Raw genomic sequence first — 12,207 nt, forward strand, 5'->3', positions numbered from 1 at the left:
CCCCCCTCTACACTGCCGCCCGAGTCAGCCCGAAGGAACCCGAAGCGGAGGCCCGGTCTCATGCCAAACGCTGCCTGGCCCCGCCTCCTTCCCGGGTCCCTCTGCGTCGCTCAGAGTCCGAAACTCGGACTCCTCCTCTTCCCGAGCCCGAAGCCCCGCCCCCTGTGTACTGCGGCTGGGCATATCCGGGGTCCAGGTCCAGCGGCCGGCGTGTGCTCCTGGTGCCGCGTGCCAGCTCCTTCTCTACCTCTTCCAGAGCCTGACTGGGGCCCCCACGTGGCCCCGGATCGCTCAGCTCGGCGGGTCCGCAAGAGAGGCTGGGGCGTGCGAGGCGGGGAGGCGTGGCCAGACCCGGGTGGACTGCGGGCGGGGACCGCTCGGCCGCCTCCTGCCCGGCAGGCGGCGCGGAGCCGGGCCCAGGTGGGCCTGGATGGGGGCTCCCAGAGACGCGGTGGCGTCTCTGCGCATCCGCTACCTGACGGGGTGCGGGGGCGGCGCCGGAGCGCGGCCGAGCTCCGGATGGCGTAACCGCCTGTGGCTTTGACCGGGCGGACCTGACAGCCACTGGGTGCGCGTAACCGAAGTGGGGCTAGAGAGGGTGCCTGAGACCCAGGTGGGGCCCATTCTCGGGTTTTAGGCAGGAGGGGTCCGGAGCTCCGAAAGAAGTGGAGGCTGGAGTCTTGGGCTCCTCTGAGTCCTCTCGAAGACTGGCTGGGGGTGTCTGGAGACCTGCGTGTCGAAGAGGAAAAGGGCCGGGGACAGAAGAGAGCTGGGTCGCCAGATCCTCGAAGGAGGGGGGGGGGCTGGAGGCTGGATTCTCAAAGACGGAGCTGGGGCTGGAATCCTCTATCCTCAAAGGAAGAAAGGCCTAGAGGTCTGGACTCATGTTCTCTCAGAGGAGAGGAGCCAAGCGCGGGACTTCTCCGTCCTGGACAACTGAGAACCAGGGGGCAGATTTCTGAATCCTCAAAGGGGAAGAGGCTGCGGACCTGGACTTCTGGGTTCTCACTACGAACCTCTGTCCCTCCCCCAGACCATGTCGCCAGAAGAATGGACATATCTAGTGGTTCTTCTTATCTCCATCCCCATCGGCTTCCTCTTTAAGAAAGCTGGTGAGTCAGGTTCCCTCCCCAGTGGATAATAAAATGGAGGGAGCCGGCCGGAGCGGGGGAGGGGGGGGTGGGTAGGGGCGGGGGAGACGGGGAGGGCGAAGTGGGCGCTGGAAGGTCTCAGGCTTATGCTGTCTCTTCTCCCTGCAGGACCTGGGCTGAAGAAATGGGGGGCAGCAGCTGTGGGCCTGGGGCTCACCTTATTCACCTGTGGCCCCCACACTTTACATTCTCTGGTCACCATCCTTGGGACCTGGGCCCTCGTTCAGGCCCAGCCCTGGTGAGGATAGGGGTGGGAGAGAATGGTGGGGGTGAAAAAGCAACCTGTTTCTTCTTTGGGTCTTTCTCTGTTTCTGCCTCAGTCTCTTGTTTACCCCTTGTTTCTGTCATTTGTCTGGTTTTTTTTTCCTCTTCTGCCTTTTTCTGAGTCTTGTCCCTGTCTATCCTTATCTTCTACATCCATGTTATGGATTCATTTGGGAGAGAGGAGGATATTACTTGTCTGCTGGCCCTGCCACCATTCATATCCGAATTCTCTCTCCCTCTCTCCCCCTCCTCACAGTACAAAATGGATTGAAGGGTCTTCACTCTGAAGCTTCTCTTAACCTCTTCTCATTCTCTTTTATCTGTTGCTACGCATTTCTACATGGCTGTGCCTCTTCTCTTGCTGCTTCAATCTTGTTCATTCAAAATTATGTTCATTCTGTCCCCATCCCTTTGCCCCCATTTTCTATCTCTGAAGGTGGGAGGTTGGGGAGGATTTGTAGCTAGAATCTGAGGGAGGCAGAGGCGAGGTCCCCTCACTCAGCACTGCCCAGCACCACCGCCTCCTGCCTCTGCCCCAGCTCCTGCCATGCCCTGGCCCTAGCCTGGACCTTCTCCTACCTCCTGTTCTTCCGAGCACTCAGCCTGCTGGGCCTGCCCACTCCCACACCCTTCACCAATGCTGTCCAGCTGCTGCTGACACTGAAGGTCAGACTCCCCACCCGCTTTGTGCCAATTAACCCCTCAACTTCACCTCCTCCGCCCTGCCATTCCCATTGGGGGGAGGGGAAGGGAGACCAGATTTTATCTGCCACACTCCCCAGGGGCAGGACTGGACATCTCAGCTCTTCCCCAGGGCAAAGAGGTATCCCAAGTAATGTCCACGTGGGTACCAAAGGCCAAGCTGAGTGCTCACCAACTTGCACTCCTTGCATTTTGGAGCAAGCCATTTTGCAAAGGAGGAAAACCTCTCTGGGGAGAAGGCACTTATCTAAGGGCACAAAACCAGGTCTGGCTCTAAATCACCTGGGAAGATGGGTGACAACAGATACATACCCAGGCCCCATCGCAGACTGAAAAGTCGTGAGTTCCCACTGTGCGCTGGGCTCCAGCGACATACTGGTGAACAGAACAGTCATGCGAGGAGCAAACCACGTCTCTTCAGGATGGGAGCTCAGGACAGGCAGGCATTGGTTAGCTGGGAGAAGAGTTGGGCCTTTCAGGATGCAGGGACAGCAGGCTGACTTCCAACATGGCTGGTTTTTCAGCCACATGGACTGTTCAAGAGAATGAAGGAGAAGGGACACCAGGTGCTGAAGGGCCTTTTCAGCCAGTGTAGAGAGCTTGGGCTTCTACCTGTGGGGGCCCAAGGTGCCCTGGAAAAGGTTTTTGGGTTTGTTGCCAGAAGAGGTGATGTGACCAGATTTACATGTTTAAGTAAAGACTCGGGGTGCTTTGATGAGATTGCAATAGGGAGGGAAGATGGGATGAGGTCGGGCTCCTTAGTCAAAACCTAGCTGGTAGACATGATGTCAACTTGACCTGGATCTTAGTAGGTCAGTCAGAGTCCCACAGGAAATGCCACATCCAGGATAACTTGAGGAGTTACTTACAATGGGATGGGCAGGACATGGAGGAGCCACAGGGACAGTGCAGGAGACTTGGACCAGTAGTCAGAGAGCCCGCCGTACCAGCCCTGGGCCCAAGAGAATGGGAGGAGGGTCAGGTGGGGGAGTCTGGGAGGACAAGTCTTGTATAGAGGCACCTACTTAGAGACAATCTATTCAGGGTCATGCTATCTCAGTGTGACCTACAAAACCCCAGCTCTTAGTCCTGCCTTCCTCCATTCCTGCCTGGGGCTCTCTGTCGACTCAACCAGGAGAAGCTGGAAGACACAGAGGCTTGTTGACCGAGGGCCGGCCTTGGCTCTGTGTGGAGAAGGGTACAGAGCAGACCTGGAGGAACAGGCTGATCATATTCAGCCTGGTGATGGAGGCAGAACAAAAGGGACAAGCTGGAGAGACTTAAGGGGATAAGGGGAGTGAGGAAAGTTTCTGGCCTGAGTGAGTAATTGGATGGTGGTGTCAATGCCTGCAGGGAGAGCCTGGACGCAATCCGCACTGGGGTAATACCAGGTTCTACTTTGCATGTGTGAAATTTTAGGTGCCCAGTGGACACCCGAGTATTAATTGATAAGAGGCAAGTTGATAAATAGGTTAGGGGCTGGAGGAGAAGTCCTGGCCAGGGGTCAAGTTTGGGAGTCATGAGAGTAGGATGTATCTAAACCCCCAAACTGCAGAACACAGAAGGATAGAGCACAGAAAGAACACAGGTGGGCCCAGCGGTGAGTCCCAGGGCACGCCTTCCATCAGAGAGGCACTAAGATGCCCTTAATCCCAACTCCAGTGTTCCCCAGGGGTAGACCTCGGCTCCCAGCTGCACGGCCAGCATCTCTTGGTGCTGAGAGGGCTAGCTTGAGGGAGATAGTGTGAGGAGTCCCAGGTCTGACCTGTTCCCCCGCCCCTTCCTCTCAGCTGGTGAGTCTGGCCAGTGAGGTACAGGACCTGCACCTGGCCCAGAGGAAGGAACTGGCCTCGGGCTTCAGCAAGGGGCCCAGCCTGGGACTGCTGCCCGATGTCCCCTCTTTGATGGATACACTAAGCTACAGCTACTGCTACGTGGGAATCATGACAGGTGAGTATGCTTGCCTCCAGGCCTGCCTCCCCTCTGTCTCCATCACAGCATCTGCTGCTCTGAGGGTGGGCTTCTATGTCCGACTCTCACACTGGACCCTGGGCTCCCCCAGAGGAGGATAGACTGCTTTCAGCCTAAGCGATTCCTTGTAGCTTTTTGGGAGCAAACAGATAAAGAGAAAAATCTGTTCACATGGTGTTCCTGCTGCCCCGGGAACAAACATTCACGGCTTGTGGTTCTGTTTTAGTTTCAGAAAATATTTGTCATTATTGTTGACCTCATAGAAGGTTTTCTTTTTGATGGTAATTTTGTTGAGCATAACTGACATAGCCATGTCCAGTTGGCTAGTTTGTATTATGTTCATGGAGTTGTGTAACCGTCTTCACTACCTACTTCTAGAACAGTTTCGTCATCCCAGAAAGAAACCCTGCACCCTTTGGCCATCATCCCCCAAACTTCCATCCTCCCTCAGTCACTGGAAACCACCGGTTGACTTTCTATCTGTAGATTTGCTTATCATGCACATTTTAGAATGGAATCAAACACTATGAGGCCTTCTGTAACACGTAAGACTTCTAACACCTGTCCCTCTGTTAATCCCCACTGTTCCCTCTCTAGGCCAGGCCATCATTTTATCTAAAATACTACAACAGCCTCCCATTTTCCATCATTGCCCCTCTGCTGCCCCAGGCAGCTCAGCTCTTGTGAAAGGTGAATGGGCCACGTGGTTTCCTAGCACTGAGAACAAAATCGTGAGCCCGCCTGGTTCCGGGTCCAGCCCCTGCCACACTGCTATGCTTTCTTTCAGTCACACCGGGCTCACCCCCTTCCTCAGGGTCTGACTCTCCATCTCAGAGCCTTAGTTCCCCTCACTCAATGGGTCTTTGTACCTCTCTGTAAATGTCTGGCCTGCTTTCCTACTGAGTCCTTTGTCCTCCCCTCTGTTTCTACGTCTCTGGCTGTCTCTCCTCTCCCTCTGGATGTCACATCCCACCCCTGTCTCTACTTCCTTCTGCCTGCCTTTACTCGCCCCACCCCATACTTGAGCCCTTCATCCCTCCGGCCGTCCCATTTCTGACCAGCTGCCCTTCCCCTGCTACAGGCCCGTTCTTCCGCTACCGCACATACCTGGACTGGCTGGAGCAGCCCTTCCCGGGAGCCGTACCCAGCCTGCGGCCCCTGCTACGCCGGGCCTGGCCGGCGCCGCTCTTTGGGCTGCTCTTCCTGCTGTCCTCGCACCTCTTCCCGCTGGAGGCCGTGCGTGAGGATGCCTTCTACGCCCGCCCGCTGCCTGCCCGCCTCTTCTACATGATCCCCGTCTTCTTCGCCTTCCGCATGCGCTTCTACGTGGCCTGGATTGTGGCCGAGTGTGGCTGCATTGCCGCGGGTTTCGGGGCCTACCCCGTGGCCGCCAAAGCCCGGGCCGGGGGCGGCCCCACCCTCCATTGCCCACCCCCCAGCAGGTCAGGTGGCGGGAGGGAGGTGGCCCAAGACCCAGCAGGCCCCATCACCACAGGCTGGCCCTGCCCCTAATAGGGAGGAGAGCAGGGGGCAGGTCCACCACCTGTTGTTAGTGTCGCCCCTGGGCCACCACAGCCCACCTTCCCCTGTCCTAGAGAACAGCACTCCTGATACCTACAGATTGCCCCTTGCTGCTAGTGCTTGTCACTCCTTGGTATGGCAAATTGCTCTCTGTTGCTAGGAAAAGGAAAGTGGTATCTTAGCAACCATGGAAGTGTCACCCCAATAACCCAGTTGTTTCTGGTTTCTCAGGATGCCATCGTTGGGCAGTGATGGGTTACCCTTTGTTGCTAAGAAAACAGTTCCCTGGCAACTGGACCACCCTTATTTGCTTGAGAACCAGGTTCTCTAGCAGCTATAGCGGTTTGCCCCTTCCTGCTAGACCGGTTCTTTGTTGCTATGGAAATGTTACCCCCTAAATTGCTCCTTTGCTAAGAGCCAGTATCTCCCCACCCCTCATTCCTCCTATGTACTGTCATCACATAGCCTGTAGTTGCTCTCTGTTTCTAAGAAAATGGCATCCCTGACTGCTGGCCTCTAGCAGAGTGGTGGGCACCATTCCTAGCAACTGCAGATCACCCTCCTACTGTTGCTGAAGTTTATGCCCCTGGTAATGATGAATTGACTTTGTTGCTGGTAATGCTACCCATCTAGCTTCTTCACCGCTAGGTAAGTCGCATTGCTGATAACACTGAACTGTCTTGTTGCTAAGGAAGTGTTGCTCCTGTGTTGCTAGGGAAATGGTGCCCTTAGCAACAGGAAGGGCTGCCTTCTGTTCCTATCATCCATGGTATTCTGCCACAGCTGGGGCTGGGGGAGCAACCCCCTCATCAATGTCAATTATAACTTACTCCTTGACTAGGGCCATCCCCTAGTAGACAGGAGCTGCCATTCCATTGTGGGGGAGGTGGCACCCCCACGTGAATTTATTTTCACTGCCTTAGTAACCATAAGTGGACCTCCAGTTCCTGAGGAGGGCGTCCCCAGAAAATGTCAGGTGGAGATTGAAAGCTTTTTTAAACCCGCTCACCCACTCCTAGCAGATGCCCCCGCCCCCATTATCAGATGCCGCCAGAGGTTTCACTGGGCCAAGGATGTTCCCCTACCACCACCACGTGGCAGCAGTGCCCCAGGAACCACCATATTACTGGAGATGACACTTCTTGAACAATCATAAGGCCTTTTCCAGAAGCTTTTCTAAACATCCCGGCCTTATTGCTAAGGAATGCCCTTTCCCTAGCAACAGAGACCACCCAGGTGTCACACGGGCCTAGAACAGCCATGGCCCACCTCATTGCTGGGGATGCTACTTCCCTAGCAACTACAGTGTCCTGCAACTCGGAAGGGACCACTTTCGGAGGCTTCTCTGAATACACTGAGCTTGGTTGCTAAGGTAAAGCCTTTCCCTAGCATGGGAGACTATGAAGGTTCAGGTTGCTAGGGACTTGTAGCCTAACAACTGTAACCCTTCAAAGGCTTTTTGAAGCTGTTGTGGGCCCCATTGCCAAGAGAGCCCCCTCGTTGGTGAACTATGTGGCCCCACCTGTACCTTCTTCCTCAGAAAGGCTCCCTCTGGGCTACCCTCCCCTGATGCCCTAGCCAACGTGACAGCCAGAGGGCTGTTGCCTGCACGCAATCCCCTCCTTAGCATTGGGGCTGGGACAGTAGCCAGCGTTGAAAAGGGACCTGGCTGAGCTGCATGTCTGTCCCCTACCCTCACCCTCCACCCCCCCAGTCTGGAGAAGGCGGCCGCCCTGGAGTACGACTATGAGACCGTCCGCAACATCGACTGCTACGGCACTGACTTCTGCGTACGGGTGCGGGATGGCATGCGCTACTGGAACATGACGGTGCAGTGGTGGCTGGCACAGTACATCTACAAGAGCGCGCCCGCCCGCTCCTATGTCCTCAGGTGAGCCCGCCCACCCGGGACCGCCCAGATCTACATCTCCCAGCAGCGCCTGGGGCCACCTACGCCTTCCCTGGCTGAGCCTCTGCCCCGGAGGACCATGAGAGTTGTAGTTTCTTAAGCCTGTTCAGCTACTGATATGCGTTACTCTGGGCCTGTGTCTACTTCTGGAAAGTCAGCCTGGTCAGAAGCAGTGTACTGTAGTCTACCGCTCTACCCTGAACGAGCCCCATCCCATCTGATCTCGGAAGCTAAGCAGGGTCAGGCCTGGTTAGTACTTGGATAGGAGACCACCTAGGAAGACCAGGTGCTGTAGGCATAAAAAATAAGGGATTGTAAGCTAACAAGGTCCTTGCAATCTGTGAGGTCAACCAAGGGTTGCCTCACCTAAAAAAGAAAAGAAAAAAGAAGCAGTGTACTGAGCCCCCTGGACTCAGTAGCTAGGCTTTACAGAATATCAGCCACCACTTACTAAGAAACCTTGAGTGTGTTCTGCATCCTCTTTTAAATGGGGTACTGCTGTTACCTGCTTGCTAGGTTCGTGTAAGGATTAAGCAAGGTAAAGCATGAAATGTACTCCATGTGAGGCCTTCCAGCTGAGTGCTCACGATATATTAGCTTCTGTTATTCTTTACTCATCTGATATTTCTTGAGTGGAGACTTTGTGCCAGACCTTATCTTCCTAACTTTAGGAAGTAGGAACTCTTGTTCCCCTTTTAAAGATAAGACCAAAGCTCAGACAGGTTAGGTAACCCTCGACGTTCAGCCTTCCTGAAGCCACCAGATGAGGTGAGGATTCACCCTGACACATTCTCATAATGAAGTCATTGACAATGGCAGCTCTGGAGCTAGGCTTACCTGGGTATACGATCCAATTTAAAAATGGACTCTGGTGTCATGTGGGGAATATAGTAGAAGTAGAGGAAGGGAGTGGGCAGTAAGCTGGAAGATGAAATCAGAGGCCTTCGGGGCTGGCCAGGCAAGAGGTAATGGTGTCCTGGAGTGGAGAACAGTGGCCGGAAGTGGATGGATTTGAGAGGTGGACTTGGGGCTTGATATGGACTGGATGTGGGACATGAGAAAGACAGGAAATGAAACACAATGCCCGAGTGCTGGGTGTGAGTGACTGAGAGCATGGAAGAGCCATTTCCCAAGAAAGGGAGGCCCAGGCACGAAGAAGTTTCAGGAGTGAGTGGTATAAGGAAGCGAGCCTTTGGTTTAGTCTTGCTAAACCCAAGTGACTTTGGAGTGACTGTTAGATTTCTAGCTGGGGTTATTGAATAGGCTGTTAGTTATGTGATTCTGATGCTTAAGAGAAAGGCTGGTAAGAAGTGGACACTTGAATGTCATCAGGTATAGACAGATGATACTTAAAGCTTGGGGGCTGAGAGGCATGTCAAAACCCAGGGCACACCAGTGTTCAAACCAGGCATTCTCAACTGGGGCGTTTGAGCCTCACCTGCAGGGGCATTTGGCAATGTCTGGGGACTTTATATATATAAATATATATATATCTATATATATCTATATATAGATATATATAGATATATATAATATATATATAATTATATATATATTTATAATTTATATAATTTATAAATTATATAATTTATATATAATTTATATATAATTATATATATATAATTATATATATATAATTAATATATATATATATATATTATAATATATATATATAAATATATATATATATATCTTATATATATATATATATATATATATATATATATATATACACACACACACACACACACATACATATATATGTATTTTTTTTCATTAACTTTATTGGGATGACATTGGTTAATACAATTATATAATTTTCAGGTGTACATTATAATTTCACATCTGTATAGTCTATTGCATATTTACCACCCAAAGTTCAGTTTCCTTCAGCTACCACATATTTGATCCCCTTTACCCACTTCACCCTCCCCCTATCCCCTATATTTGACCCCCTTTACCCTGTCTACCTTGGGGATGTTTTTGTCATAACCAGGAGGTTATGGCTCTTGGCATCTAGTGGGTAGAAGGCAGGGATGCAGCTCAACACAGGACAGCCCCCCACACCAAAGAACCACCCAGCCCCAAATGTCAGTAGTGCCTAGGGTAAGAACGCGGACCAGGGGGAGGGGCAGCCGAGACACAGCCATGAGATAGAAGGACCGTCAGCAAAGCACTCCTGGAAGGCAGCCGAGGACACCAATGTTTCAAGGAGAAGGGAGTGATCACTTGTGTCACATGGGGCCAGGAGCTCAGTGTGATGAAGGCAGGGGGGACCACTGGGTTGGGTGTGATGGAAGGAGGTACCCTTGATGGGGCAGTTTATGGGGCAGATGTGAAAGGCAGGTTGGAGCAGGTTCATGAGAGAACAGAAGGGGACGTGCCAAGGAGGAGCACAGATGAGTCTTTGGAGTGTGTTTGCTGCACGAAAGGGCAGCAAAATGGGGTTGGACGCAAATTGGATAGAGGACAGATTTGAAATCCCTGGGTATGTATCCTCCTGTCCTGTCCCCCATTGAGGATAGCATCCTGCCCCAGAGAATTCTCTACCGTAAGTATGAAACAAAGATCATAGTTTTGTTATTGGATATGCATTAAACCAGATGGTGTTGTGCATCACAAGTCACCGCTAATGGTGTTACCAAGACAGAAATAAATCTCATCCTTTTACACCCTGCCCTTTACTGGCCTTTACACAGCATGTTCTCGAGAGAAACCATAACTTGTCTGCACGGAAGAGGGCTCAGCGGCACTGTTTGCCCTGCCTCCTTTCACGTCCATCCCTAATTCACCTGGTAATTGGGGTACCCCTGTGCTAAACAGTGGTCTTTACCTGAAGAATAAACTATCTCTGACAAACAAGTGGCTACAGTGGACCAGGCCTAGGATGCACCCCCACAGTGGCCAGAAGACAGGGCTCGCTGTCTTCTATGACGATTAGGTTTCAAAGAGATGGCTCTCAGGCCCCGAGAAAAACATCCCTGGGCTGAAGGCTTTCTGCAGGCTTATTTTGCCTTTTCAAAGATTTACATCTGTTTCCAAAGGACCGAGGAAAGATTCTCAAACTTTAGGTTTTTCGAGGAGATGGCCAAGGAAAATGCAACCATCTTATGGACACTTACATCTTGAAGGACGTGGTGTTTGGCACTATTGTCTTAGGTGATTTTTGTACTTCAAGCCCCCTGATGTGCCAGAGGGAAAAGTGGATGCCATGGGCAGGAACAACCTTCACACCAGCTCCCAAACTCCCAGAAGGCCACTGTCTCAGTTTTCTGTGGAAGCTGCAACCGGAGTCTGAGTCTGTGGATCTTCAAAGGCTAGCATTTGGGGTCCACACAGAGAGATCACCATGGCTGGAGATTTCTGAGTCTTTGTGGAACAGGAATTATACTCCATGATCCCCAAAGGGGAAGCAGCTGGGGGCCTGGATACCTGGGTCCTGAGAAAAAGGGGTGCTGAGAAAGAGTTAACAGGATTTCTGAAAAGAGAGTAAAGACTCCTAGATCTGAGGGAGAAGGGGCTAGGGGCTTAGACCCCAGAGTCTGACTCCCTTTCCTCCTGCAGGAGTGCCTGGACCATGCTGCTGAGTGCCTACTGGCATGGCCTCCACCCTGGCTACTACCTGAGCTTCCTGACCATCCCGCTGTGCCTGGCAGCGGAGGGGCGGCTGGAGTCGGCACTGCGGGGGCGGTTTGGACCTGGCGGGCAGCGGGCTTGGGACTGGGTGCACTGGTTCCTAAAAATGCGTGCCTACGACTACATGAGCATGGGCTTTGTGCTACTCTCGCTGGGCCAGACCCTCCGTTACTGGGCCTCCATCTACTTCTGCATTCATGTCCTGGCGCTGGTGGCCCTGGGCCTGGGGCTGGCTTTGGGTGGGCGCAGCCCCAGCCGGCGGAAGACGGGGTCCCAGGCCACCAGCCTTGCCCCGGAAAAGCTCAGGGAGGAGTAAGCCAATCGAAGGCTTTTCCCCGGGAATTCCGTGAACCAGGCTACTGGCTCCTTTCCCAGAGTCCTTGATGTGCTCGAGGCCTGGAGAGGATTCCCTGTCCCTGCCCAGTGTTCCGCCTTTCATTAAGCACTGCTGAGGGTTCTCCCGCTTTCCTGCCTGCTACCTGAGAGTTCCAGAAGGCCATGTCCCTCCTGTAAAACCCAAATGCTTTCCAGACAAGACTTTTCCTTTATCCCTGCCACAGCTTGTGGATGTTCAGGGAGCCAGACCACCGTCCCCTGCAACAGCAGGGGCCGAGAGCAAGTTCCCTTCTGCTTTCCACTGGGGGAGCAGCCCAGGGCAGTTTCTGGGTGTGAGGCACCTCTGGTGGCTTTGCCCCTCTTCTGCTACACCAGTGTTTCAGGCCTGGAAATAAACACGAACTTCCCGCTCCACAAAGGGAAAACAGGCTCAGTCGAGCAAGCCTGGGGCCCACCGTTCTTGCGGCTTTCGTCTGAGCCACCTCAGGGTCCCAACACTCCTGTCACTCTCTTGTTATCCTGTGGCCTAACAGCGTCAGAATGTGTGACTCACCCAATAAAGTGTTGCACACAGACCCTGTGAATGTGGGGTATCTGGGTGACCAACTGATGTGGGGACTTGTGCCACCGACTCCTGTGTGCTGTGGTGCCCCAGCCCCCAGCAGCCACACTGATACATGTGGACTTCAGTTCCCAGGGGACCTTTCGGAGCAGCGG

The 12,207-nt window shown here is 53.1% G+C and overlaps 1 protein-coding gene and 1 pseudogene across 6 annotated transcripts; both read left to right on the forward strand.

Annotated features, from left to right (window-relative positions):
• The first annotated feature begins 45 nt into the window (after positions 1-45).
• On the forward strand, positions 46-12,065 carry MBOAT7 (membrane bound acylglycerophosphatidylinositol O-acyltransferase MBOAT7). Of its 6 annotated transcripts, none has more exons than XM_039879852.1 (8): positions 46-420; positions 1,034-1,112; positions 1,260-1,389; positions 1,955-2,081; positions 3,908-4,067; positions 5,170-5,530; positions 7,324-7,500; positions 11,083-12,065. In XM_039879852.1, the coding sequence occupies exons 1-8, from the start codon at positions 61-63 to the stop codon at positions 11,468-11,470; spliced, it is 1,782 nt and encodes a 593-aa protein (XP_039735786.1). In that variant the 5' UTR covers positions 46-60; the 3' UTR covers positions 11,471-12,065. The 6 variants fall into 6 exon arrangements, with proteins under 6 accessions (XP_039735786.1, XP_039735787.1, XP_039735790.1 ...); XM_039879853.1 differs by having other exon boundaries at positions 46-303; XM_039879854.1 differs by lacking the exon at positions 46-420 and adding an exon at positions 427-568.
• LOC120616503 (uncharacterized) lies at positions 7,701-7,816 on the forward strand (annotated as a pseudogene).
• Positions 12,066-12,207: the final 142 nt, after the last annotated feature.

Source organism: Pteropus medius, unplaced genomic scaffold, assembly GCF_902729225.1.
Source record: "Pteropus medius unplaced genomic scaffold, Ma_sr-lr_union100, whole genome shotgun sequence".
NCBI lineage: Eukaryota > Metazoa > Chordata > Mammalia > Chiroptera > Pteropodidae > Pteropus > Pteropus medius.

Bases quoted from the DNA above. Each gene is read 5' to 3' on its own strand.
- MBOAT7 (XM_039879852.1), top strand. From the start codon at position 61: ATGCCAAACGCTGCCTGGCCCCGCCTCCTTCCCGGGTCCCTCTGCGTC. The intron at 2,082-3,907 runs GTCAGACTCCCC...CCTTCCTCTCAG, and splicing joins AGCTGCTGCTGACACTGAAG to CTGGTGAGTCTGGCCAGTGA. The intron at 7,501-11,082 runs GTGAGCCCGCCC...TTCCTCCTGCAG, and splicing joins GCCCGCTCCTATGTCCTCAG to GAGTGCCTGGACCATGCTGC.